General features: G+C 46.1%; 1 protein-coding gene across 10 annotated transcripts in view; it reads left to right on the forward strand.

Annotated features, from left to right (window-relative positions):
• Positions 1-3569: 3569 nt before the first annotated feature.
• ERI3 (ERI1 exoribonuclease family member 3) overlaps positions 3570-27374 on the forward strand; it is a 130730-nt gene continuing 106925 nt past the window's right edge. For 8 of the 10 annotated variants that reach the window (XM_055586099.1, XM_055586091.1, XM_055586095.1 and 5 more), the window contains exons 1-3: positions 3704-4061; positions 6481-6556; positions 18166-18443. In XM_055586099.1, the coding sequence (XP_055442074.1) occupies positions 3927-4061; positions 6481-6556; positions 18166-18443 (489 nt within the window). In that variant the 5' untranslated portion in view covers positions 3704-3926. The other 2 variants (XM_055586093.1, XM_055586098.1) reach the window with 2 other exon arrangements.

A 27374-nucleotide genomic window follows, 5' to 3' on the forward strand; every position in this document is an offset into this window, starting at 1 on the left:
CTCTTTGGTTCTTGCTCTCAGTGTTCACTTTAGCTCAGTCACTTAATCCAGTAGCCAGCTGGTCTACCCAGGGTGTATCTGTGCCTGTATTGGACTCAGTTCATCTGTCTCCAACAATTCACTTGCCCCATCTTTCACATCCTACCCTGGGCCTTGGCCACTTGTTTTTTGGACAGCCCAGCTGCCACTACTGTCACATCATTTACTAATACATTTGATTGCCTTAGCTTCCTTCAGGAGGAGGGTTAGGTTGTGATAGAGCTTCCAATGTGCCCACTGTGCTGAGACTGCTGCTGCTGCTAAGCTGCTTCAGTCGTGTCTGACTCTGTGTGACCCCATAGACGGATCTTTGTTGGCAAAGTAGTATCTCTGCTTTTTAATATGCTATCTAGGTTGGTCATAACTTTCCTTCCAAGGAGTAAGTGTCTTTTAATTTCATGGCTGCAATCACCATCTGCAGTGATTTTGGAGCCCCCAAAAATAAAGTCTTGGGGGGGGCTCCAAAATCACGGCAGATGATGACTGCAGCCATGAAATTAAAAGACGCTTGCTCCTTGGAAGAAAAGTTATGACCAACCTAGACAGCATATTCAAAAGCAGAGACATTGCTTTGCCAACAAACGTCCATCTAGTGAAGGCTATGGTTTTTCCAGTAGTCATGTACGGATGTGAGAACTGGACTATAAAGAAAGCTGAGTGCCGAAGAATTGATGCTTTTGAACTGTGGTGCTGGAGAAGACTCTTGGGAGTCCCTTGAACTGCAAGGATATCCAACCAGTCCATCCTAAAGGAAATCAGTCCTGGGTGTTCATTGGAAGGACTGATGTTGAAGCTGAAACTCCAGTACTTTGGGGACCTGATGCGAAGAGCTGACTCATTGGAAAAGACCCTGATGCTAGGAAAGGTTGAGTGCAGGAGGAGAAGGGGACGACAGAGGATGAGGTGGTTGGATGGCATCACTGACGTAATGGATATGAGTTTGAGTTGGCTCCGGGAGATGGTGATGGACAGGGAAGTCTGGCATGCTGCAGTCCATGGGGTCGCAATGAGTCAGACACGACTTGAGTGACTCAACTGAACTGTGGCTGCTGGAGTGGTGGAGTAATACAACCTTCCTTTCCTGTCTAAGAAGTGATGGTTTTACATGGTCTGTAGTACAAAACAACTGACTAGCTGTGCTTTCTTTCAACCTTTGGTCATATTTATATTTTCTTTCCCTCCTTGCTTGCCTCAATTCCATTCTCCCCTGACTCTTGCCGTCTTGGATTTCTACTTCCCAGTGAAATCTTACAACATAAGCCTTGCTTCAGGCTCTGTTTTCTAGGGAACTACAATACAGTCAAGGTGGAGTAGTGGTAAAGAATCCATCTGCTAATGCTGGAGACATAAGAGACATGGGTTTGAGCTCTGGGTTGGGAAGATCCCCTGGAGAAGGAAATGGCAACCCACTCCAGTATTTTTGAATGGAAAATTCCATGGGCAGAAGAGCTTGACAGGCTACAGTCCATGGGGTTGGGTTGTAATGAGTTGGACATTACTGAGGGTGTGTGCACGTGCACACGCACACACACACACACACACACACACACACACACACACACCCCCCTCAGCCAAAGGCTTGAGGGAGCCAAATGTTGGCTTAGGCAACAGTATAAGGCACCAAGTGTACTTAAACTATCCTATTATTTGGGTGCATTTTGCCTGGTCCATGTCTAAAAAAAGCTTACAATTTGGCGAGGCCCTGGAAGTTGTCCAGATGAGCTCTAGAGCACCAAGGTGGACAGAACACATTTTGGGGCAGTCGAGGGGATCATGGAAGTCTCCATGGAGAATCCTGGGGCTGGGCACTAAGGAAAATCTCCAATCCTCATACAGTATGTTTACTTCATTCTTACAGCCAAGAAGGCTGGCTATGACCTATTCTCAGACTAGATTTAGGATATAACAAAGCCAGAGGCAAGAGAGGCCATACTAGGGCCTCTTACTGGTCTAATTTTATTTATCTATTTACCTATTTGTTTATTGTCTGCTCTTCCTCTCCCTCTTCTTCCCTAATATAAAAGCTCCTTGAGGATACAGATTTTGTGTGACTTACTCACCAATGAATACTCAGCAAAAGAAAGTGTCTGACACTTATCAGAGGCACTGTATAATAAAACATGTTGACTAGTCTAATCAACTGGGATTAACATCTAGATAACATTAATAAGAGGAAAGTGAAAGTTGCTCAGTCCTGTCCTTCTCTTTGCAACCCCATGAGCTGTAGAGTCCATGGAATTCTCCAGGCCAGAATACTGGGTATACTGGGAGTGGGTAGCCTTTTCCTTCTTTACGGGATCTTCCCAACCCAGGGATTGAACCCAGGTCTCCCATGTTGCAGGTGGATTCTTTACCAGCTGAGCCACCAGAGAAGCCTTTAATGGGAGGAGGAAGACCCAGTTCCAGCTCCAAAAATCAGGGATAGGTAGATGTACTTCCACTTTACTGACCTTGGGTTAGGAGACACAGGTCTCTGCTGATACTTATTTCCTGATTTATTCACAAACATTTAGTGTATGCCTGCTTTATGTCTGGAACTGTGCTGGGTATTACTTCACAGCATAAACAATATGCAAATAATGCCTATGTTAAAGGAGTTTACAGCCGTGGGGGAGAGACAAGAAAGAAACAGACAATTATAAAACCATGCCATAAATTCTGTAGGTGCAGAGCAGAATCGCCTAATCCACAATGTGGGATTAAGGTAGGCATTCCTTGATATGGGGATTACCAGGTTTTCCCAGCTCAGGTGGAAACCATATTAAGTTAAGGTCAGATCTCATGGAGGTGGTAAGGCCCAGAAATGACATCATTTTCTTAATTGAATATATTCAGATGGCAGACAGAGGGCTTGGTGACTGGAATTGGGCCCAGAAGACGGTTCCTGGTTGAGTGGGAGGCTGTCAAAGCCATCAGTGGCTTGGCCAAGGCTGGGATTCCGCAGCTCAGAACCTGGTACTCTTGAATTCCCAGAGAGGCATAACCAAGATGAAGAAATACATCTCTGGCTTTGGCCAGAGTTTCTTCCAGTTGACTGAAGTAATTGACTGTGGAAATTCTCTGTAGCTGAGGCCAGAATCCCTTTAACTCTTAAGTTCCCTGCGGAGCTGATCTGACCAACGCAGGTCCCTCTTCCTTGGGAAGGCCCTTCAGAAATCTAACCATTTTCTTCTTCGCCTTAAATCCCCCTCCTCTCAGGTCTTCCCCATGCTCCCATCAGAGAGGTAATGATAATAATGACTTGTTGAATGAACGACTCATGAGGTGATATCTAAGTACAACATGTCACCTTATGAACCTATACTCACCTCATGAGCATATTGGACGGTGGGAAAATGGAAGTGGGTTACCTGGGTGGTTCTAGGCCTCAAAAGTTCCGTTTTTTTTTAAAATTTCTTTCACAGCTCTGAAGTGAGGCCCCTTCACTTTCTTCTAAATACGTGCAATATCAAAACTACAAGTCCCACAAGGCCTGCCGAAGGGAGTCACCATCTTGGCACACCTTAGCGCGCATGTCGGCGGGAGAGCGAGCCTTCGGGGAGAAGAAGCCCCGCCCTCCTGCAGCCCATTGGTCGGAGGAGCCTGCGGCGGGCTCAGCGGTTGGCCACCGCGCCCGCCCGTCCGCCGCGTCGGCCGGGGTCAGAGTGCGCGGAGGTGAGTCGGTGTGTTGTGGACTCGTGGTGCTGGCTGCCGCTGTTGAGGCGGCCGGGAACGGGCGGTGGGGAGCGGGCGGAGCTGGCCCTGCCTCTGCCTGGCCGGCGCCGCAGTCGGCGCGGGCCGCGCCCGCCGCCGTAAACTGTCCTGAGCTTCTGCTCAGGCCGAGGGAGACGTCGGGGCCTGCACCTGGAGGGAGCCTGCCGCGCTGGCCCCGAGGAGGGGGCGTTGCCATGGCGACAGCCTCTCCCGCTGCTGACGGGGGGCGGGGGCGGCCCTGGGAAGGAGGGCTGGTCTCCTGGCCCCCTGCTCCTCCGCTTACAATCCCTTGGACTTGGATGGGCCCGAGTTGGGGGCAACATCCCGGGGTGGGTGATGCGGCGAGGCCCCCCAGATTGGGCCCTGGTAATGCATGCGGGGTGAGGGTCGCGGCGCGCAGTTTGGGCAGCCTGGGGTGCTGGCCCATGTGCTCACCCTGGATGCATATGGTCTACTGAAAAACGTTCAGGCGGAGAGGGAGAGGGGCAGGGCTTTGCAGGACAGGCTGGGTGAGGTGATTAAGCATGCTGACTTCTTACCTGGGGTTCCTTAGGAGAAAAAGAGGTTTGATCAAATAGGATAGAAAACTAACAAGGAGATGGTAGATAGAACATCCCCTTTACCCCATCTCCGACACACATACGCGCAGACACGCTAGGTTAGCAGTTTACGTCTTTGTAAATCTGTATCCGTGGTAGTAGTTATGGTGGAAAGAGTGAATAAAGGGCCTAACTTGGCTAGCTTCGTGTTTGCTTTTCCTGCAAATGCTCCAGCAACAGGTGTTTTCTTAAAAAGTCATGAACTTGGATTGGGGCTTGACTGCAAAGTCTTGCAAAATATAACTGCGTCTTGTTGACTTGAAAAATGCTGAACATGGCTCCTCGCTTGAATTCTGTCCTTAGGGCTGGATTTTGCAAACTGGTACTACCCATCATTGCCTCTGCTATAGGTTTCTGGTATTAGTTCTTGTCAGACATTTTATCAGCCTTCCCACTGAAGGGCAAAAAAACCGGAATCCCATTGGCTAAAGACTGTACACTATTTGAACTATAGTAGGTTGTGATTGGCCGAATGATTTTTGATTGTAGAGTTTCTACCAGAAATTGGCTTCATCAAAATCTGCTTTATTTGGACTTTATCATACACAGCATGCCTTGTTTTGGTGGGTTCATGCCTGGAGCTTAAGTATATTATACCTGAATTCCCTACCATTTAAAAGCCAATTTATAAACAGGGACTTGGAGTGTGACTCCACTAATGTGTGTGTCTGTGATCTTGGTTAGAAACCTACTTGGCTGCCTCTCCTCAGAGAGGTGGGGGTTGGGGGAAGGTAGCTGCCGGGAAGTGATTGATAAGGTTTCCTTTATGGATTCTGTGGTGCTTCACTGGAGCTCAGAGCACTTTGGCAACTTAAGCACTCCAAATTAAAAGCTCATTAACAATTCCTGCCCAAAGATCCTGTAAATAATCGGCTAGCTAGGTCACAGAGCTTGGCTGAGAGCTCTCCTTGCAACTTGAAATTTCCAAATAAAAGTGCTTTTATTCCCTTTCATTTTGAAAAGTGTTTTCTTTGTGGTGGGGTAAGTTGGCGAGTGGCATTTTCCTAGGGGATCTAAGTAGAATAAAGTGTTAAATGTGTAGAGTGGTAGACAGGAGTAGATTGGTTCCAAACCTAGGTGTTTCTTTGTGCAAGTGTGTTGCTTGCTGGCTTACAAGGGCACCTCTGCAATTTCTAGTCTTTTGGAAGATGTGATTAGTAAAAGGTGTAAGATTTATGTGCTATGAAGAGAAAGTATGGAAGATCTGAATTAAGTGATAAATATGATAGGTATCCATTGATGATTTGACTTGGGGTTTGGTTACCTTGACTTAGAACTTGAGGCAGACCTGCATGTATTCTGCAAGTGTTACCTGGTCTTTGTGGCCCATTTGCGATATAGCCTGTGGTTTTGCGGCAGTCAGTGCTTGCTCCAGTCCCTGCCTCAGTTTCTGAGTTATGAATATTGCCAGCTGTTACCAGTGTCCCCTCCTTGACTAGACTAGGATTCTGGATTATCCAGAGAGCCACCACTTCATGGCCATTTTTCTCAGTCCAGGCTCAGATATTTTAAATGTTTAGTGTCTCTAGGAGATAAACCTTCTTTGGAAGAAAAATATGCCACTGGAGAAAATGAAATTCATCATTCCAAAAATACATATGTTGACCATTGAAAAATGCAAGAGTTAAGGAGACCAACTCCCCACACAGTTGAAAAATCTGCTTATAACTTTTGACTTCTCCAAATTTAACTACTGATAGCTTTGACTGGAAGCCTTACTGATAACATAAGCAGTTGATTAACACATATTTTGTTTGTTATATGTATATGTACTTGCATTTAACACATTCATGACATCTTATTTTTTTCTTAAAATTTTTGGCATGTCTAGGCTGCTTGGCTTATCTGCAAGTTTTTAAATATTGTCAGTCATCTTAAAAAAAGTGTCCAGTATATTTATTGAAAAACACCCTAACATAGGAAGTAGGCCCATACAGTTCAAACCTCTGTTGTTCAGAGGTCAACTGTAGCTTCTGAAAACTCTGTACTGGTACTGTACTTCTACATAGATAACTGTTATCCCAAAGTAGTTTGAGTTTAGGAGTTTGAAGTATAGTGTGGTTTTAAGTTGTTTCAAACAGCAGCCTCCTGGGGATATGATCATTTATATTGAAATAGACTTGTTGCAGAGATGTGTATTTATCCACAGCATTGGGGCTTTCCAGCTCTCACTGAACCTTCAGCATCCCCAGCGGCCAGTCTTGGCATCTTCGAAGTAAGGAGAGGTGAGAAATCTTATTGCATGGTCAAGTTTCAGCTTGATGTCTTCCTGATGAGTATTTGGGCTTGGGGGGAAGGGAGTGGGGACTGGTGCACACTTTAACTTTTCTGTAGTTTTTTCTGACAAAATACCATATGCTGAAAGATGACTGAAACTTATGCAAAGTTTATGAACTGGTGAGAGTTGGAGGTGGGGTATCCAGGCTTTCAAGTTCTGCCGTAATTTCTTTGTGGACATTGCACAAACACCTACTTGAAGTTCAGGAATGTTGAATAGAGCTGGAATAATTCTTTGTCCTAAGAAATACACATCTTAAGACATTAGGAAGGATCATATTTATTTGGTTTTTTATAAATGCATTTTACCAAGGCCTTTGGGATGTTGGTTTAATTTGGGTTGTGGATCACCTCTGGGTAGATGGTTAGTTCCAGCCTATTTCCATTTTATGAGGATTTCTGGGGCTGGCTAAAAAGTTATACTCTGTTGATTGATATCCAGGATTCAGAGGCTGTTTGTTGAATAACTGAGGTCCAGGCATTTTGCTTGGTGTTGGGCTTGTGGTGAACAAGACAACTGGTATCTCTGTCCCTAAAGAGCCTACATGGGAGAGACAGATAGTAAAGAAGCAGTTATGAGACCTCAGAGGGCTGTAACAGGGTAAGTATATGTGCTCTGAGAGGACTTAGAAGGAGCTCCAACCCAGACTGGTGGGTTCAGGGAAGGCTTTACAGAGGAAGTAACCTACTCAGCTAGAATGAAGATGTGAAGAATTAAGCGTAAAGGTCAGAGCTTTCTTGAGTTTGAGCAGCTGAAGTTCAGTGTGATCGAAACACACAGAACTCAGTGGGCAGGGGACAGGAGAATATGGTAAGAAATGAAGGAGAGGTAAGCAGAAGCCAGGGCCTTATCAACTCTTAGGATTAAATAGTGGGTAGAAAAGAAAGATTAGGTCAGCAAACTTTCTGTATAGGACCAGGTAGTAAAGAGTTGGCCTTTATGGGTCCGTGTCACAACGGTTTACTCTGTTGCTATAGCACAAAAGCAGCTATAGTATGAAAATGAATGAGCATGGCTGTGTTCCAGTAAAACTTTATAAAAACAGGTGGCAGCTGGATTTGGCCGGTGAACCAACCACTAGATCAGACCATCATAAAAGTAGTGAGAAGCCATTGAAAAGTTTTAAGCAGCAGCCTAATACTACATTTGTGTTTTGGAAAGTTTGCTTTGATTTCAATGTTCAATGTTAAGAATAAATTGGGATAGGCAGAGAGACCAGTAAGGAGGCTGTGGCAGTTACATATGGGTGACATTTTATATTCTTGCTACTGAGGCAATGTTTAGAGAACTAAAGATTGAGTACACCTGAATCTTTGCATCGATGTGTATGCTGTCCTCTTTACTAGTTTTCGGATTATCTACTTGAGCTTAAAGGGTATCTACCTGAGAAATTGTTGGCAATACCAGCTCCTATTTCACAGACCAGAAAAGATGGGTGGGAAGGACAAGTTGGTGTGGAATGCGTGAGAAGTTTTGGGACTCTTTTCTATTGAAAAAATGGGAAATGTAGCCTGGGAGAGATTTTAGTCTTTGGTCTCATAGCTTAATGTCAATTACTTTGAACTTCCTGAACTGTATACACAGAGGGGGACCCATGTTCCTAAGCTTCCCAGGATAGTGCCTTATTCTTTACATGTCCTACTCAGTCTCTCCTTTGTTTGCTTGTAGGAAACCGGTGACCTTTCTCTGGTTTTGAGAATGTCTCCTAGTTGAGTATGATGGTATGTGTCAGGTACAGGGACCAAATAAAGTATTTGTTGAGTGTCTGATGAATTGTCTTCCTCCTCCTACAAGCTCTGGTGTGCATTGCTGGAGGGAAGCCTGTAGGTTTCTGATAGCAGTGCTTATGTGACCTTGGGCAAGTGACTGACTTCTTTGAGTTTAGCTTTCATGTCTGTAAAATGGAAGGTTGGTTAAGGATTTGATGAGATGTAAAACTCCTAGCACGGTGTCCTTAACTTTTGTTATTAATAGTATTTTACACAGTTTTTTAAAAAAGCAGCTAGCAATCGGGTGACTTGGCCTTTGGCTTAGTACATTTGGGGTCCTCACAATTGTCATTGTGGCCATGTGATGGAAATGCAGCCCCTGGTGGAGGCAGTCAGCAGACAGGAGTAAATTATAATTAAGGCAAGACGCTGCTTTTCACAATGGAAAATTTTCAGACAGTAGGAGTCCCATACAGAATTCCAGAACTTTTCTTTGGGGTGGCCTGTTAGCCCCAGCACCATCAGTGAAGTGAACTGGGTGAGCAACTACCTGAGAGAAATTCATCAAAGTGTGACCAGTCATTTCTCCCAGTCTGTCAGGGCCATTTATTAGTGTTGCCGCCCTTGTGGCCCTTGTCTTTGTAACGTGCCTCTTGAATGTTTTTTTTTTTTTTAATTACTTTTCGCCACCCCTCTGGGAAGTGGGTCAGGTGGTCAGCGTTATTGTCCTTGCTCCACAAGTGAGGAAACTGAGGCCCGGGATGATTGAGTGTGCTGTCAGCTGGTGCAGTTGCCTCCCGATGAAATTGTGTGAGTTTATTGCTGTGATTTCTCTTCCTTTGAGTGAGAGGTGTACAGTTGATGCAGAACCATGGTCTGCTGCATGCCTTGTCCACATCTGCTCGTCTTGATCTGCGTCCGTTTATTCGCTTGGTCCTGTTGGGTTTTAATTGATGACTGCTAGGAACAGGCCTGCTGGGAAGCAGATTCCCTTTGGGTCATTGTTTTTAGACCAGCCCCCTTTGGGGACATTCTTGGGGGAGCCTTGGGTGACGAGAGATTGCTTTGATATGTTCAAAATTGTGCCTCGTGCCCCACAGCTACAGGTAAAATCAAAAGGCAGATAATTTATGGGAGTGTCAGAGCTGGCCGCTGGCACCTCAGGAGGCCATTAGTATGCCTGTTCAGACCCTCTGTGTCCTTGCCATTGATTCCTCTTTGCATGAGCTTGACTTGGGAAGCTGTAGATCTGTGGGTAGTGATTGGATGTGACAGTCCAAACACCGGTCCCTAAATTAATCCTTTTAATGGTATTCCCGCACCAAGGCAGTGCTGATTCACTCTCTCTAACTGGGGAGGACAGAATTGGTGGGGGGTGGGGGGGCAGGAAGAAGAGAGAAAGAAAAGAAGCTTTTCATGGTTCTTAGGCCCTGGTCTGTTCTGACATGTTCCAGTTCCAGAGCAGATGACATCGTAAGTCGTTCAAATGTTGCCTCCCACTTACTTTGTGCCTGGCTCTGTGCTGAGAGTACAGAAATGAATAAAACATGGTCCTTGCCCTTAAGGATCTAGGTCTAGTTCAGTGTTCCTCACACTTTTTAGAACTCATATACTCCTTAGATGGAGAAAAACTATGCTTTACTTTAATGCTACTTGGAATTTTAAAATGGTTTCAATGGTCCAACTTAAGTACTTTTTACACACACATACGTAACATATACCCCTACACCTATCTTCTATTATTCTCACCTGATGAAACTCCCTGAAAGTTCTCATCTCCCTGAAAATGACTGGTAAGAGGAGAATCAGGTGACTAAAATCTTATAATATAGTGAGATGAAAGTTAGGAAGTAGGAATAAACTGTGCTGCTGGATCATTTAAGCAATCAACTTTCTGACGAGGTGTCAGCGAAAGTTACTAAAAGGGGAAGATTTGAGCTGGCTTTTGAAGAAGGAGCAGTAATTGCCTGATGAAAATGGAAGTACATTTCAAAACAGAGGGAGCAGCAATTGCCAAGGCACAGGTTTGTAAAAGGACACGTCCCGTTGAGGGGCCTGAGCACGAGCTGGTTGTCACCCCGCTTCCTGCCGGTTTCTTTGCTCTGTGAGACGGGCAGATTTGCTCCTATGGAACTGGGTTGAGGAGAGGCTTTGAGCTCGCTGTGCTGCAGTTGTTCTAATCCAAGACAGTGCTTCCTGTTTCCGCTTCTGTACCCAGGGCTGCAATTTGGTTTTCTTCTTAGAAACAAATTTGGGTTATTTGGACAGACTTAATTATTGCTTATGGTTGAGTTTCTTTTAGTTAAAGTCATATCTTAGCTCAGAAGAAAAACTACAGTTGATATGCATTGTTAGCCCCATGGCTGATGGGAGAATCAGCCAAGTGGAGACCGTGGGCCCTCAAATGTAGGAGAGGAGAACAGAGCCCTGAAGAGCTGAGTGCATCTCAGCCTTAGTGTTCTCGTGTGTGAAATGGGAATGCTGTTACCTATTTTGCTTGATGGTTGGGGGGCTTAAATGAGATGAAATATGCAAATTAACCACTGTAGTGCCTGGCTTATAGTAGATTTTCAGAAAATAGTAGTTTCCTATTCTCTTTCTCCTGTATTAACAATAATTCCCTTTAACTGAGATCGTACTATTGTGTAAAGCACTTTGTACATATTATATGATCTAATCTAATCTTTATGAGATAGGCATTATTGTTGTAGCTATTATTACAAAGAACATGTGGTGGAGTTGGGATTTGAACCAGTGTTTGTCTCATACCAGCATTTTTAACAACTGCTTGTTTCTATTCCAGTTCTCCGTCTTGGAAGCAGGCAAGTAGCCAGTTCTGGGTACCTCCCCTCTGGGGTCAGATACTGTTCTACGAGTGTGAGAGGAGCTTAAAGGGATGAGGATACCATACCATACCCTGCCCTTTCTCCATTTCTATTCTGTTTATGGTGTGTTAGGAAACGAGCCTTTGCCCTCTTTTCTGTGCCACGGGGCACAGCTGACATGCAGGTCTTTGCAAAGAGAGGTTTCTCAGCCTTGGCCCCTTAGAGGAGTTGGCCCAAGTCACTGGATGTGGCTGAGGGTTAGCAAACAGCAGGCAAATCACAAACAGGCACTTCTTTTTTCTGTGCTGTCTTGAGTGGCTGAGATGGGCTAATTGAAGGGGAGAGGGAGCCTCCTATGGCTCGTGATGTTGCCGTCAGAGTTTTGTGTTCCTGAAGGTCTTTAGCGACTTTAGCTCTGCTGATAGTTTGGGTTTAGCAGCTGCTTCCGATGTTGGACAGATTCTCCCTAGCCTTGTCGTGGAGCTGAAGTAGCAAAAGCTCCAGGCCAGGAGGGTGGTGGGTTGTACAGAGGAGGAGCGTGTTTTGTTTGAGATGAGGACCAGCTTTAGAGTTCCTGCTTCCATTCTGCTTTGGGGCCATCAGAAGTCATGTAGAGGTTCCAGGCTTTTGTAGGTCTGTCAAGCTTTGTTGCACCTTCAGCAGACTAGGCCGAGCCCTCAGGCTGCTGGCCTCCACTGCGAGACTGCAGAAAAGCTGAGGGCGCAAGTGCTGGTGCCTGCTGCTTGTGTTGGGGCAGTGGCCGGAGGCGCGGAGCTGGGAGTTGGGAGTCCCAGCTTCTCTTCTTACCCTTACTTGCTCTGTGAACCTTGGACTGTTCTTTTCTCTTTCTGGGGCTCATTTTCCCTGACTGACTGGACTGTGTCTCCTCTTAGGTTTTCTTGCATCTTTGACAGTCTGTGATTTTCACAGAAAGTGCTCCAGCAGTAAGAATGCATTCATTAGACTGAACATTATGACTCTTGAAGGCATGCAGTTTATTTATATTTTTCCCAGGTTATTTTTAGCCACTTGAGGCAGGGCCTGTGACTGATGAGTTGCAGACAGGTGTTACTGTGTTCTTGAGGATGCCTCTGTGGCTCAGGTGCCCGAGTACTTGTGCTGCTGCAGGTCAGATTGGGGCAGGGACTTGCCCTGAAACTCGGTGCTGGGCATGCTGCGGCTGTCCCACGTGCTTCCAGTCACCTGGGCCCAGAACCTGCCTCAGTGCCCTGGGGTTTCTCTGGAATGCACCTCTGCCTCCCAGTCTGGCTCCCCCACCCCACCCACCAACGTGTGGCTTGTAGAATCTTAATTCCCTGACCAGGGATTGAACCCAGGCCCACAGCAGTGAAAGCCCTAAGTGCTAACCACTGGACCACCAGGGAACTCCCCAGTCTGGCTTTTTATGGAATGGGTTGAGTTCAGGGATGGTACAAACCCATACCCTCCCCAGAGATATCCCAAGTGGATGGGGAGGTGGGGTGGGAGTGGATCCCATATTTCATGACGGGCTTCTCTTCTTTTCTCTTCCCCAGGCTCCCCTGGCCTGCATGTGGATATTAAAGGATGGCCCCCTCCTTTCGCCCTTCCTTCCCCCTCCAGTAATGGAAGGCTATAAAATGTCTATTTACCCAAGACACCAGAATGACTCCTCTGTGGTCCACTAATCTGGTGATTTGGTGCTTCTCTGGTCTCTCAGGTAAATACGGATCGAGGCTTTTTATAAAGGCATATTATTTCCCTCATTAAATGTGTGTTTTGGCACATGCGTTATTTACCTGACCGACAGTAATGGCTGCAGAGGAGCCATTGTGTCTGTTGTGTAAATACTCTACCCAGAGACGGTCCTCCAGGGGCTGTGGCGCGGGCCTGCACCTCCGAATCGGGCTGTTTTCCCCTCCCCTGCCCCACTGGGAGGCTGGTCCCTTTATTTTGAGGAGAGAGAATCATTCATTTTCCTCTTTGCCATAGGCTACTTACTACCTTTAATTTGCTAGGAAAAGGAAATGGGTGTCAGAGTAAATGTGTGTAAATCTTGGTCTCGGGTGAAAGCTGGTGTGCAAATAGATATACAGAGAACATAAACGGTTCCTTTTGAGTTCCGCCTGTCAACTAGATTCTCATAGTCCCGGTTGATGATATAGGTTATCGACTTATATTCTGCAGACTTGTGACTGAAGTATAAAGACATCAACAGAAAGGGGAAATCCCTAAGATGTCAGCAGGTAGACAGGCAGGTGGGGCGCCTCTGCAGGGAGTGCAGGGGTGTTTCCGGAGCAGATGCTAGCAGTGGCAGGAGTGCCCAGTGAGGGGGCACTGGGCGGGGGCACTTAGGATGGAGACTGTGCATTGAGGGCTGGCTTTTGCCAGCCTCCGGGCAGCCTACCTTCTGTAGGCAGTACGGGATTATGGCTCCTTCATGTACCGTTCCTGTTGCACTTTTTTTTTTTTCTTTTTAATAACATTGCATGTGGCTTAAATTTTTTTTTTTAAAGTTTGAAATAGGCCAGATTTATATAAAGTTAGAAGTACAGTACAAAGAATTTTTTTTCCTGAACTGTTGAGTTGCCTACCTAACACTCCATCACCCTAAATACTTTGCATGTATTTCCTACGTGCAAGGACACTCTCCTACCTAACCGTAGCACAACCATCAAAATTAACATTGATATGTTGCCTCCATTTAATCCTCAAACCCCATTCAAGTTTTGCCAGTTGTCCCAATAATGATCTTTGTAGCAAAATGATCCAGTTCAAAATCATGCATTGCATTTAGTTACCAGGTCTGTTTAATCTCTTGTAGACTTTTCCCAGTAAAATTTCCTTGATATTCATGACTTTGATACTTTCGAAGATTACAGGCTGGTTATTTTGTAGAGTGTCTCCCACTTAGGGTTTCTCTGGTATTTCTCATGATTCGATTCAGGTTATGCATCTAATGCAGGAGACCCTGGTTCGGGAAGATCCACTGGAGAAAGAATAGGCTACCCACTCTAGTATTCTTGGGCTTCCCTTGTGGCTCAGCTGGTAAAGAATCCGCCTGCAATGCGGGTGACCTGGATTCGCTCCCCGGGTTGGGAAGATCCCCTGGAGAAGGGAAAGGCTACCCATTCCAGTATTCTGGCCTGGAGAATTCCATGGACTGTACAGTCTATGGAGTCACAAAGAGTCAAGCGGCCCTATGAATCACGTCATAGACATGATTGAGCGACTTGCACTTCATTTCATGCGTCTTTGATAGAAATATCACAGAAATGATGCTTTGATTTTCTCATTGCATCCTATCATGTGATGCATGATTTTGATTAATCCCCTTATTGATGTTCATTTTGTTCACTGGATTGGGGAGATGTCTGCTAGGCTTCTGCACTGTAAACTTACTCCCTGTTAATAAGCATTCTGTGGGTAGATACTTTGGAACTATGTGAATTCCCTTGCCAAACTTTAACTTTTAAAATTATTCATTCATTTATTTTTATCTTAAGGCCTCATGGTTTCCTTTTTTTATTCAGTGCATAATAATCCATTAATATTATTTACTTGCCGGTGGAAGCCCCTTCAAGCTGGCTTCTGCATCCTTTGAGTGTCTCCCTGCTTTCTGGCACAACAAGATGTTCTAAGCTCATCTTGTGCTTTCTCTGCTGTGGCCCTGGAATCGGCCATTTTCTCCAAAGAGTGTTGTTTCTCCCTGGCCCTTCAGTAAACAGAGCTAGAAAATATGTATGCTGCTGCTGCTAAGTCGCTTCAGTCGTGTCCGACTCTGTGCGACCCCATAGACGGCAGCCCACCAGGCTCCCCCTGTCCCTGGGATTCTCCAGGCAAGAACACTGGAGTGGGTTGCCATTTCCTTCTCCAATGCATGAAAGTGAAAAGTTAAAGTGAAGTCGCTCAGTCGTGTCCGACTCCTAGCGACCCCATGGACTGCAGCCCACCAGGCCCCTCCGTCCATGGGATTTTATGTATACGTGTGTCTATATATTTGTGTGTAGATATATACTCATCCTAACATTTACATCTAGCTTTATTTTTATAGCATATATGTCAGAAACCTTGAGTTCAACTCCAATTCCAGTTGAAGATATTTCCAGTTCCACTTTGATATACGGATGTTTTTCCCTTTCCATATTAACAGTGAGAAGCCTGGTCCCATTACCCTTAATGCAATCCCCTTTTGGATCAGTCCCTCTGTATGTAACTAATCTCCCTTTGTTGCCACTGCTCTTTCCCCTCTTGGGTGTTTCTTTTACCTACCCGTGGCTCCCACATCAGGCTGCTCTTCCCTCTCTCCCAATGGATGCCCTTCATGCCCGACTAGGGCTGTGATATGCTGCATCACACCTTCCTGCCTCTTTATGAATTCTGATACCTACCCCCCACCCCCCAACACACATACTCTTCTGTTCCTCCCACTGCAGCTGATGGAGACTTTTACTTTCCTCTTCTACAATTAATGGCTCTAAAGCTATTAGACTGAATTTTGTAGGAAGAGAAGAGCTGTCTTCTTTTTCTTGACTTGAGTTGAACTTGATTTTTAGAGGTAAGGGAAGTATGGAACCCAGTGACTGCATACATGTGGAGGCCTGGTCTAAAATTTTTTTTAATTTTTCAAAATTATTTTTTTATTGTGGTGTAGTTGTTTTACACTGTTGTGTTAGTTTCTGCTAAACAGCAGAAAAGTGAATCAGCTATATGTATACATAGATTCCCTCTTTTTTGAATTTCCTTCAGAGACTTTTTACAAGAGAGAAGCTTTGTGATGTGGGTGAAATCAGTTGAGAAAGGAAGCCTTGGCCATTGTGAGGACCTCTGGCTGTCACTGTGTTGTCCACGGCAGGGGATAGGGCATGTATAGTAATGGTATGGGAGGTCTAGAGCAGTCAGGGGATGCAGAAGACGTTGATGCTACTCTGAGATTGCCTTATGCATTGGGTTTATAGGCTCCAAGTATGGGGGTCCTGGGTTGGCCAGGTGTGCATAACCCAACAGGATGATAGTAATAACGGTAAACTAATACTTACTGAGCCCTTTGTGCCAAACCCTGCTCTCATTTCACTCTCATTTAAGGAGTAGGAGCTGCTATTGTCATTTTACAGGTGAGGAATCGAACAGAACTTGCCCAAAGTGCCAAATAAGTGGTAAAACCAGGATTCAAACCCAGAAGTGCTCCTTAATCACGATGCTTAATTGCCTGCAGTATTTGGCAAGTTGGGTCTGATTGACCGTAAACACTTGACGTAGTATATATACACTGGAAAACATTAAAACTTTCAAAAGTACTTATACGTGGCCTGACTTTGAGGACTTAGAGAAGAGTTCTAAGGCACTGAGGGACTTTGAATCCAAACTAGAATGTATAATCTGAGCAGACTGGTGTCTCCCATGTCAGCAAGGCTTCCAGTACTGTTCAGGAGTGGGTGACGTGGAGAGTTATTTTGGATTCCAGCTTTCAAAGGACTGTTGGCCTGTTTGCCTTTCCAAGGGATTCCATAATGAAACTCAAGCCAGCCTTTGTCTGTCCCAGGCTCCGGATCTGGGCTGCGGGATCGGGCTGCGTTTTTGGAGAGGCTGTGAAGCCACGGTGAAAACAAGCACTGTGCTTGTTCTGGGATCGTGAAGAACTTAAAATACTTTCCAGTCCTAGTTCTACATGGGCTCTCACTATGGGAATAGGCAAATTGTGGACCCACACAGCATATAAACACGCAGGCAAGTTACTGTAGGTCAGTTTGTGTGTCACAGGAGAGCCGGGATGAGAAGAAATACTTGGCATTGTCTGTGTTCACTCAGGTGGTCATAACATCGTTGCCTTGAGGGTGCGCTGGACTTCCCGGCTGCTGACCGCCTCCACGCTACAGCAGGGAGCGAGTGCCCACTGCAGTCTTTCAGAGACAAGCTTTTGGCTCTGTCAGAATGGGGCTTCAGAAAGCTTAAACTGTGGCTGTTTCCATATTGAGCAGCAAGATTTCTTGTTTTACTTTGAGGATTAAAGTTGAGGGAATTGGAGTATTGGGTATGAAATGGGAAAAACACAAAATTTCTGCTTTATTCCTCTTTTTTTTTAAGGAAGCTTGAGTTATTTGTGAGTAAAACTTAGGCTTTGATTTTTATATTTTGTTAGCCCTCTAAGGAGCAGACATTCTGCAAATTTAAAGGGCAAACTTGAAAAGTGATTTGGAATTTTTTTTTTTTTTTTTTTTTTGCACATGTTCACTCAGAAAACTTTACTAGATTTTTAGCAATGCTCCCATTACTGCCACATCTGGGTTTTCTCTTTTTCTTCCCTATTTAAAAAAGTCCTGCAGTCATTCAAGGCCTCTAGTAGAGAGTCTAAGGGCAGGGGAGGGAAAGGGCTGAGGCTGTTGCCAGCTGTGCTCTGCAGGCGTTCATTCCCCCAGGCGCCCCTTACTGTCTGGGGACTGGGGAGTCACCAGACTATGGTGAGCAAGCTCCCTGTGATGACTCCGCCTGCTTTCCAATTGGAAGAAGGGAGGCGGGCATATGGAGATGGCAAGATACAGAAAGGAATGCCAGGGGCAAGTGGCTTGGACTGTAGCTGAGGACAGAATCCTGGGCATTTTCTGCTGTTGGTCTGAGTCTACTTAGCGCCCAGGACTGGTTCAATGGGGTCACCCCCGGTTACTTTGGGAAACTTAGCTTTAGTGTTAACTGTTGCCACCTGAGACGTGACCACAGCATTTTTGTCTCTCCTCTCTTTTGAACTTCAGAGCTCCACTTAAAGATCAAGGCCAGTGCTGCATCTTGTTTTGAGATGGTCTGGGAGACTCAGAGCTGTCATAATGCTGTGGGAGCCAATGTTTAGGGTCTTGAGCTTCAGTCATGAATACTGGGATTTAGAAAAGGGGCACAGAAACACTGGGGAGTGGTTCATGTTGTCTGAATATTTCTGAAGACTAGATGGAACAGCGCCACGGTGGGAGGGAGTAACCCAGACTCTGTTCTTTTTTTTTTTCCTCTTTCTTCTCCTTTCTTTTTTTTTTTTTTTTAAACTTTCCTCCCCTAAGTTTTAGATGCTTCTGGATGTTCAATGCTAGCACCTTTACAGACTGGAGCAGCTCGATTTTCTTCATATTTGCTTTCAAGAGCAAGAAAAGTGCTGGGCTCTCACTTGTTTTCTCCTTGTGGTGTTCCGGAGTTCTGCTCCATATCCACCAGAAAGCTGGCGGCCCACAGCTTTGGCGCATCCATGGCGGCAATGATGTCCTTCCCTCCCCAGAGGTATCACTACTTTTTAGTGCTGGACTTTGAGGCCACGTGTGACAAGCCACAGATTCATCCTCAGGTAACTGTTGCATCATTGCTTCAGCAAAGGTGGGGTGGGCAAGGAGGGAGGGAGGAGAGACTGGCTTTCTGGGACGCAGAGGCACTTTCTCTTGTCTTCTTGGCTTTTAGCTACACATCTGGAGTTCCTGCCTAAGAAGCAAGACTTGCCTCAAGCATCCTAGGGCGAGGCAGACCTGAGAGGCCTCGAGGCAACTGGGCACACTGTTTCTCTCTGGTCTCAGCCTTTGAGAGTCAAAGATTTCCTTCTGTCCCATCCTTCCTCTCTCCTTTCCCTTCCCTCCTTCCTTCTCCTGCTGCTGCTGCATGTTGTTGTAAGGAATACTGTGTTAGTCAGCCTCTAAGATGGCTCCCAGTGATCCGTGCCTCCCCATATTCCCCCCTGTGGTAGCTCCCCTTCCACACTGAATCAGAGCTAGCCCTGTAGAGTCAGTAGAGCAGCGCGGAAGACACTGCCTGAGTTCTGAGGCTCAGTCATAAAAAGCGTCGCAGCCCACCTTGCTCTTTCGGATCACTTGCTCTGGAAGAAGCCAGCCACCATGCTTTGAGGACACTCAGGCAGCCCTGGGGAGAGGTGCATGTGTACAGGAACTGAGACTGTTAGCTAAACGCCAGTACCAACTCGCTAGTGATGATTCCTGGCCCTGTCTCGAAGTGAATCTGCCAGCCCCAGTCAAGCCTTCAGATAGCTACAACCCAGTGGACATCTGACTTTAACCTCAGGAGAGACCCTGAGTCTGACTGACCAGCCGAGCCACTCCTGAATTCCTGGCTCAGAAAAACTGTGAGAGAATAAATGATTATTGATGTTTTAAGCCACTAAGTTTTGGGATGATTTGTTACACAGCATTTGATAACTCAACCATTGTTGCACTGTTGGAAAGGAACATTTCTTGCTTTTTTTTCCTTGATTACCAGCTGTGTTCAGGGATCTTTTACCTTTTAAGGCAGTGCTGCTAGGAAGCTTGGATTAGCAGCAAGAGACTCGTGCACCTGTGATACTGGAGTGCTTGGTATTTGCTTTGGGGGTGTGCCTGGGGGTTGATATGGCAGCTCATCATAGTGTGGGGGTCCTGGGTGTGCCTGACTCTAGAACTGTAACTCTTCCCTGTAGGGCTGGATTATCAGGTGTGTAATTTGGGGCTGTGTAGACATGTTGGTCTGGGAGTAGCTTTTAGTAGTTAGAGGAGGAGAAGAGGATGGTAGGAGCCCTGCAGAGGTGAACTGGGTTCATTTCTCATGGTTTGTTTTTTCCCAGGAAAGGCTTCTATCTTTAGATGGGAGATTATTTTCCAAAAAGCAGGTACCACAACGCTTTTACCTTCCCCTACTCCTCTCTTTCCTATTCTCCCTTAAGCTAGTGGTCTACTTTGGGAAAGGACTGAAAGTAGGCGTGCTGAGGCTTGAGAAGACAGGAGCTGTATGAGGAGAGCATCCTAGGAAAAGCAACTTTGCGTGAAAGGGAGGACGGCCTGGGAGCTGCCTGAGCCACTTATTTTCTCAGCCTCTTGCTCCTACCCACGCTGTAGAGTCATCCTCTCCACCTCCCCAACCTACTGGAGATTCTGTGATGGGTGTGCTTGGGTGGTGGGTGGGAGTCTTGGTTACATAGATTCTCTGGAGTTGAGAATCAGGAAGCCATACCCCAATATGCCATATTATCTCCCTTGCTGATGATTTCAGTCACTGAGTAAGCCCAAGCAGGACCTGAGTCTAAAAATCTAACACATCCCTATTGCACAGGATTCAGCCCTCTTCTGAAGCCTCACGGTTGCTGGGTACCTTCTCGATGACATTTCCTGCTTTCTGCTTCCTGACACCTGCCTGAGTATGTTTGTTTCTGAACTTTTCAGTTAGATTATATGGTGAGATAATGATGTAGCTTTGTTCTCTTGTTCTCCAGAGGATTCTGCCAATGTTATTGAAGATGAAGCTTGATTCATGTCTCAGTTTGGTTTGTCAGTATTACCTTTCATTTCTCTTTCAAGGACATTGTTCTTTTAATTTTTTGTTCTTTTTATTAATTGATTGCAGTGCTGAAAATGTAATGCAGTGCAGACTTAAGTCACTTGTATCACCAACTTCCTTCCCAAGAAGGAAGAAACCTTCTGGACCCAGTTTGAGGTTGGGCTTCCTGTTGTTCACCAGGATCTGAGCCTAATTAAAGATTATCTCCAGAGTCAATGAACCCTGATGATGTGATTCCAAGGGCACTTAAGGAATTGGCTGTCCTGGTTCATTATTAGCAAAGCATTAGCTGTTGCTGTAGAGAACTCAGGAAGAAGCATTCGCTGTCTTGCTTATCTTTAAAAGGCGAATACGAATGATCTTGGAAATTATAGACCCGTTAGTTTACTGTGATTCCAGAGAAGATACTTGACCTGATCGTCAGATAATCAATCAGCAAACAGCTAGAAGAGCATAGGGTACTGAGTAATAACTTACATGGGTTTGTGAAGAAGAGCAAATCCTGTCAGATCAATCTAACTTCTTGCTGTGACATAGTGATGGATTTGAGTGGATCTAGGGCAAGTGATAAATGTAATGCATCTCTACTTCATTAGGTCTCTACAATGCTGTGATCAACAGGTAGGAAGGTGAGTTTGGGGCCAGACAGCTCTGTTGTTGAACCAGACCGCTCTCAGGAAGGGGATGGGTGGCCCAGAGTGACTTGAGACTTACTGTTATTGGCATCTTAAAGCCCTCCTCTCTCTCTGAAAACAAACAAACAAAATCTGCCTTAAAGTTTGCAGGTGGTGGAGTCCTGACAGGATTCAGAGAAAGTTGGAAGGTGGATTGGAAAAGTTGTCCGTCCCAGATAACGCTGTGTCCTTCCACTGAACTCTTCACAGGTCAGGTTCTCATTATAGCCTCTACATTGTTTAGGTCTTTTGGTCAACATGGCTAGTGAAGGAATTGGAGAGAAGCTTAGAATAAAAGGAACAAGAATCATTAAAGGCACAAAAATTAAGACTTAGAAAAAAAAAATTTAATATACTTTTAGTGACTGATTTTTTTGTCCAAACTGGGAAGGAGTTGTTCCAAGGAGAATGATAATGACTTGCTCTTTGTTTTAATAAAGACCAAAAAAGAATTTGAATGGGAGCAGAAAAGATTGAGATTTGGGATGAGTGTCTGCTTCTAGATATGACAGTGAAAGAACCTGAATATGTTGTACAGGTTTGGTCAACTCTCCCTAGTGGCTTGGTGACTGTCCACCTGCAGAGATATTTCATGAGCAAGGTCTGCATGCCTCCTGGGGATGCATTTGGACTGTGAATCAGAACCACCCCAGCTCCTCTCCTGCCTGGCTCCCAAGAGTTGAACTCTTTGAGAATGCTTGAACACAGTGCACTTCTGATTCTTCTGGGAGTGTATCATATCCCTCATTTGTGTAGGAGGCAGGAACAAGTTTTGGGCCAGGGCCTCTCTGGAGTCTTGGCGTGGGTTTCATTTCTCTCATCTGTGTCTGCCATTCAGAAGTCCCTGAGTCAGCTTGTAGGGACTATCCAACAGGATTGCCACCATACAAACGGACAGGCACAGACTCAGTTGTACTCAACAATACTGATTGTAAATGTCGTAAAACATCTGGTATTTTCCATTTGTCATAATTTTTGCTGTTTACTTTTGTACTTTGTTCAGATTGCTGAAACTGGAATGGTTGGTTTGCCAGTAACAGGCTTTCACCTTTCTGGTATTTGCACTCATTTTGTTTTATGTGTTTTGATTCAGATTGACATGATAGGTATAGGTTGAATATGAGACTATTTTTCATTTGAAAATATTTTTTCACGTAATTTAGGTGGATTACCATGTTTTAGAGACTCTGAATGTGAGGTGTACAATTCCTTTCTTGCCTCAGGAATTGTTTCTTGACGTGAAAGTGGGTTTTTATCTGGTTGAGAATTGTGACTGCCTTGTCCTCAATCAGCGAGAGTTCACATTGCTCATTTTGGTGTGGCTGTGCGTCAGATGACGGCGGCTGTGACCCTGAAGCCCCGGGAGCAGCCTGAAAGCTTTGGTGGGAACTGTAATTGTGCCGCTTTTAACCTGGGGGCAAGTCCTCTCACCACCTCAGTGTTCAGAAAAGCTCGAAGCAGATGTAAGTGAGGGAAATGAGGTGTAGGCCACAAAACGTGGGGAGGAGGAAGTAACCTGGGCCGTCCGGATGGCCAGGGAGGGGCAGCCCAGGGCTCCGATCTGGGAGCACACGTTCCGGCTGCCCCCTCCCCACCTCCCTGAGTTTGTCCATCAGGCTCGGTCAGGCCCCGAGGTGCAGTCTTTTCCTCGCTGCTCCGCGGCAGCCCCACTGACTGTTTTCCTTCCCATCTGTATTCAAGTGCCCAGAACTTGGAGAAAAATGACCTTTGGGGTTGAGGTTTTCTAGTGTTTGCTCTTTGTCCGCAGGGGCTTTTTTTTTTTTTTTTTTTAAGGAAACCTTGAAGAGATTCCATCTGCATTTTGAGTTAGAACTATGAGTAAAGGCATTTCTTTTTTATAGAAAGTTGTCCAGATGCTGGGTTATTTGGGGAGGGCAGGGTTGGGGGAGGGTTGATGGTGACAGGAGAAGGGATAATATAGAAGAGGGGCATTTGGTGGATTTTTGGTGTGATTTGAAGCTGACTCCTCATTATTAGTCTTGTGAAAGAGACATTTTGGAAAACTTCACAGGAAATTGATTGCTATCCCTACAAATCACACTGTATTGGTCTCCTCCTCCATTTGAGGCTGAGCAGCAGGAGGCCTCTACCCCCTCTATCCGCCCCCCCACCCACCCACCTGATACACACACATTGCTGTTGCTCTGTATTCAGCTTCTTCCCTTCTCTGCTCCTGGTTCCTGCACTTTGCAAGTGGATGGAAAGGTCATTCCCTAGAGAAAGAACTCACCCCTTCCTTGCCTTTCACTCGTCCTGGTCCAGGTTCCTCCAAGTGGGAGGGGTCGGGTCAGGCTCTTTAGCAGGAAGGCCCAGTTGCTGGGTTGCGGTCCATCTGCCCATGGCCCCAGTCAGCCCGCCTCCTTTTTCTGTACAGACAGGCGAAGGCGCTGACGCTGTTCTATTCTTCTAAACTGGGAAATGAAATGCAAAACCGACGTTAATGTAACATTATGGTTGAGATTAAATGCACCAAAATCAGGAAATTCAAAGTTATGCTTCCCACAGCAACTATAACTCAGCCTCATCTGGCGTGTGTAGTATTTTGTGTTAGTGCGGATGGTGTTATATGTTAAGACATTAAAGTTAACACCATAAGCAGAGCACAAAATGCTTGAGGGGGCTGAGTTATGATGACTGTGTGAGCCGTAAGTGTTCTTGCATAGGCTCTCAACTCCTGGAATAATTTTTCCCCTGCCCATCAGACCAATTATTGCCTTTCTTCTTAGTTATATGTCTGCTTTAGCACATCTCTTCTTCCAGGGTCACTATAAATGAATTTCTCTATTGGTGGCCAGTGATGGGTGGGAATGGCAGCCCACTAGGCCCTTTTGTCCTTTTTGTTGCTGCTTCCGTAAATGTGGTGCCTCCCCTGCCCCCTCCCCAGGTTCGCCCTCCACAGGCTGCAGTTTCCTGGTGGTCCCTCATCGGGATGGGCCTCCCAAGGCTCTCACTGTGGCTCCTCACTAGTGCTCCCTGAATGGGAACAAGCATTTGCTGTGTCCGGGTCCGGTCCCTGTTCAACTTCAAGTGAAAGCCGAATGGCCCTTCTTTATTCGGAGCAGACATAGCAATGTAAAAGTAAAATATACATCTCGGGAGCCGAGCACTGGTGCATGGTGGCGCTCTCTTGTGTGTTTGGCATAGCAGAGGTACATCGAAGTGGGTTTATTTGCACTATTCAGTCTGCTTCTCTACCTTCCTCAGGGTTTATACCTTTAACCTGCCATAGTGTGTAGTTAGGCTCTGGAGTTGCCTGGGGGTGGGACCAGGAACTTTCCTTGGGAAGAAGTGCTGGGTCACGGGTAACAAAATCAACCACGTAATTTAGTGCAAATCAGGAGACATTTCCCCCAGCCTGTTATTATCTGGTGGCCTCTCCAGGGCTGAGACAGCTCTTGGAATGCAGATTTTGTTAGACACTGGGCTAAGGTTGGTGGTGGGGAAGAGCTCTAAAGAATGGGGCCATTGATGAATGGTGAATGAGATCAGGGATTGTAAACTAACAGTGACACTGAGCTGCCTTTTAAGGTTTTTGTTGGACATGACAAAACCAACCAAGTCCGTAAAAGAATAGGGAGGACCTCATGGTAACCACCTTAGAGGCAATGAAAAAGCCTCTTTTCACTCTCTGGATAAAAACTTCAACCTCTATGTTAGATGCCAGGATATAAAAACAAGAAGTGGTCCCTACCCTCCAAGGGGCTCATAGTCAAGGAACATGATAACCACCATCGCCTGGGTGAGTACTTGGCACAGTGGGCGCACAGAGCAGGGGAACGGTCAGCCCTGCTTCTGGAGGGGTCTCATAGCTCCTCATTAAGGAAAGTCAGGAGGTCAGAAGTGCCAGGTGGACCCGAGGGCTCTCAGAACTGCTGTAGCAGGAACGAAAGAAGGTGCTCACAGAATGCGCCAGGACCAACTGACCAAAGTCTGACAAAACTGAGCTGGATTGCAAGCTTGCTTATGTGGTAGTTGAAAATGAGGGAGAGGGAGAATGAAGACTTTGAACCGGGGCAAATTTTTTTTTTTTTTTCCTGTGCCACGTGGCTTGTGGGATCTTTCAGGCCCCAACCAGGGATTGAACCCAGGCCCTGAAAGCATTGAGTCCTAACCACTGGACCACCAAGGAAGTCCCAGAACCCAGCCAATGATTTCAGCATTTGGCTAGTATGATTGTATCATTAATATGGTATTTTTCACATTCAAGAACATCAATGAGACTATGAAAGCTAAAAAGGTTTAAGAGAATTTTATGCAGTAAAAGTGTGAGAGGCAGAAGGGTGAGGGTCAAATAGAAACATGTGAGCTAAGGCCCTGAGGCATTGTCAGGGAGCTGCCCTAGAAGGTGGCACTGGGCTGGGCTGTGAGGTCTCTAGGGAGAGGCAAGGGCTAGGGGACGACATCACTCCCGACCCCCTGCTCCCAGTACTGGCAGTTTGGATCTGAATCTGCTAGGCATCCCATGGGAAGACCTCCTTCCATAAACTGGGGCGGTTTATACCCTTCAAACAGATAAATGGCTAGCTGACTTAACACTGAGAACAGAAGGAAGGAGGGAAGGATTAATGAAGAGGCAGGAGGAGAGAAATGACTCACTATAGACTGGAGAGGGTGGAAGGTGGGGACAAAATGAGCTGTTCGTCTGAGCAGCAGCAACAGGTAACAGCCACAGAAAGAAAGCTGGTGCTTTGGGAAGGGGGAGGGGGCGTGAAATCCTGAGGAACATTTAGGGTTGGTCTTGGGCTTCCCTTCACTTCTCCCTGCCCCCGTCCTGTCTTGTTTTTCCTCTCGCCTGTGTTGATTACATTTCGTACTTTGTAGACCTGAATCAGTTGTCTGACATGAGGAAAACTGATACTAGGAGATGCTTCCTCCATCTCTGTGTCTTGTTGGGAAAAAGGATCCTGCATCATTTTGATTAAGGTGCTTTGGAATGATTATTTTTTATCCCCTTATCCTAGGTGTTCACAATACTTAAAAAGGCCCCACAGTCATACATTTATGTGATGAGTTTTGAGCTCTAGCTGTGAAAATTGAGTCATTGCCTAAAAGCTTGGAACAAGAGTGTTCCCAGATTGACATTAGCCAACCCCCCCCACCCCCGCCCCCCAGGCTGGCAGGTCTGCAGCAGAAGGGTGAGCAGGCTAGGACAGGCACAGATGGTTTGTGTGTGTGGAGTGCTGCCATGGGCAAAGCCTGGTTAGGCACTGGGAGAATCAGGAGGGAGGAGGACTCTGGAGGGGAAGTCAAGCATTATGGAAGCTCTTCATTTGAAGTAAAACTGCCTTGGAATGGGCTTGTTTAGACCCTGACCCTCCTGTCTAGTCAAGGCTATGGTTTTTCCAGCAGTCAGGTATGGATGTGAGAGTTGGACTATAAAGAAAGCTGAGCACCGAAGAATTGATGTTTTTGAACTGTGGTGTTGGAGAAGACTCTTGAGAGTCCCTTGGACTTCAAGGAGATCCAACCAGTCCATCCTAAAGGAGATCAGTCCTAGGTGTTCATTGGAAGGACTGATGTTGAAGCTGAAACTCCAATACTTTGGCCACCTGATGCGAAGAACTGACTCATTGGAAAAGACCCTGATGCTGGGAAAGATTGAGGGGAGGAGGAGTAGGGGAGGACAGAGGATGAGATGGTTGGATGGCATCACCAACTCAATGGACATGGGTTTGGGTGGCCTCCAGGAGTTGGTGATGGACAGGGAGGCCTGGTGTGCTGCAGTTCATGGGGTCGCAAAGAGTCGGACACGACTGAGCAACTGAACTGAACTGTCTGTAGTGGCCAGTAGGAGATCTTGGTCCATGGTAGCAAATGTCTGTTGTGTGAGTTCCACTGTTCCAGTGCCCTGGTCGGTGTCTAGTCCAGGGGAGGCCCTTCCAGCCAAGGACTTGTCTGAAGGCTAACTGCTAGCAGAGGCTCTCACTGGGAGGTGCTGATGTTGCTGAAAGGAAAGGAAGTGCAGAGTCCACAGTAAGGTTGATAAAGTAAAATCGGCAAGCCAGGAAAGGAAGTGTGAATGTTGAGTGGAAGAGAAGAAACAGAAGTAGATGTCGTTAGCCAGTGTTCAAGGGAATGGAAGGGAAGGTGTTCCAAGGGGTTAAATATGGGCAGAGGGAAACTGGTTAGGAGCTATTACTTGAAAGTGGGTTAGTGGGTTGGACTAAGGTGGTGATGGTGGGAATGGAGAAGAGTTATGTGTTGTAGCCCTTAGGTCTGCTGGGAAAGAAACAAGCTTGAGAACCATGCTCTTTAGTAGCTCATAGCTT

This window comes from Bubalus kerabau, chromosome 6 (assembly GCF_029407905.1).
Source record: "Bubalus kerabau isolate K-KA32 ecotype Philippines breed swamp buffalo chromosome 6, PCC_UOA_SB_1v2, whole genome shotgun sequence".
NCBI lineage: Eukaryota > Metazoa > Chordata > Mammalia > Artiodactyla > Bovidae > Bubalus > Bubalus kerabau.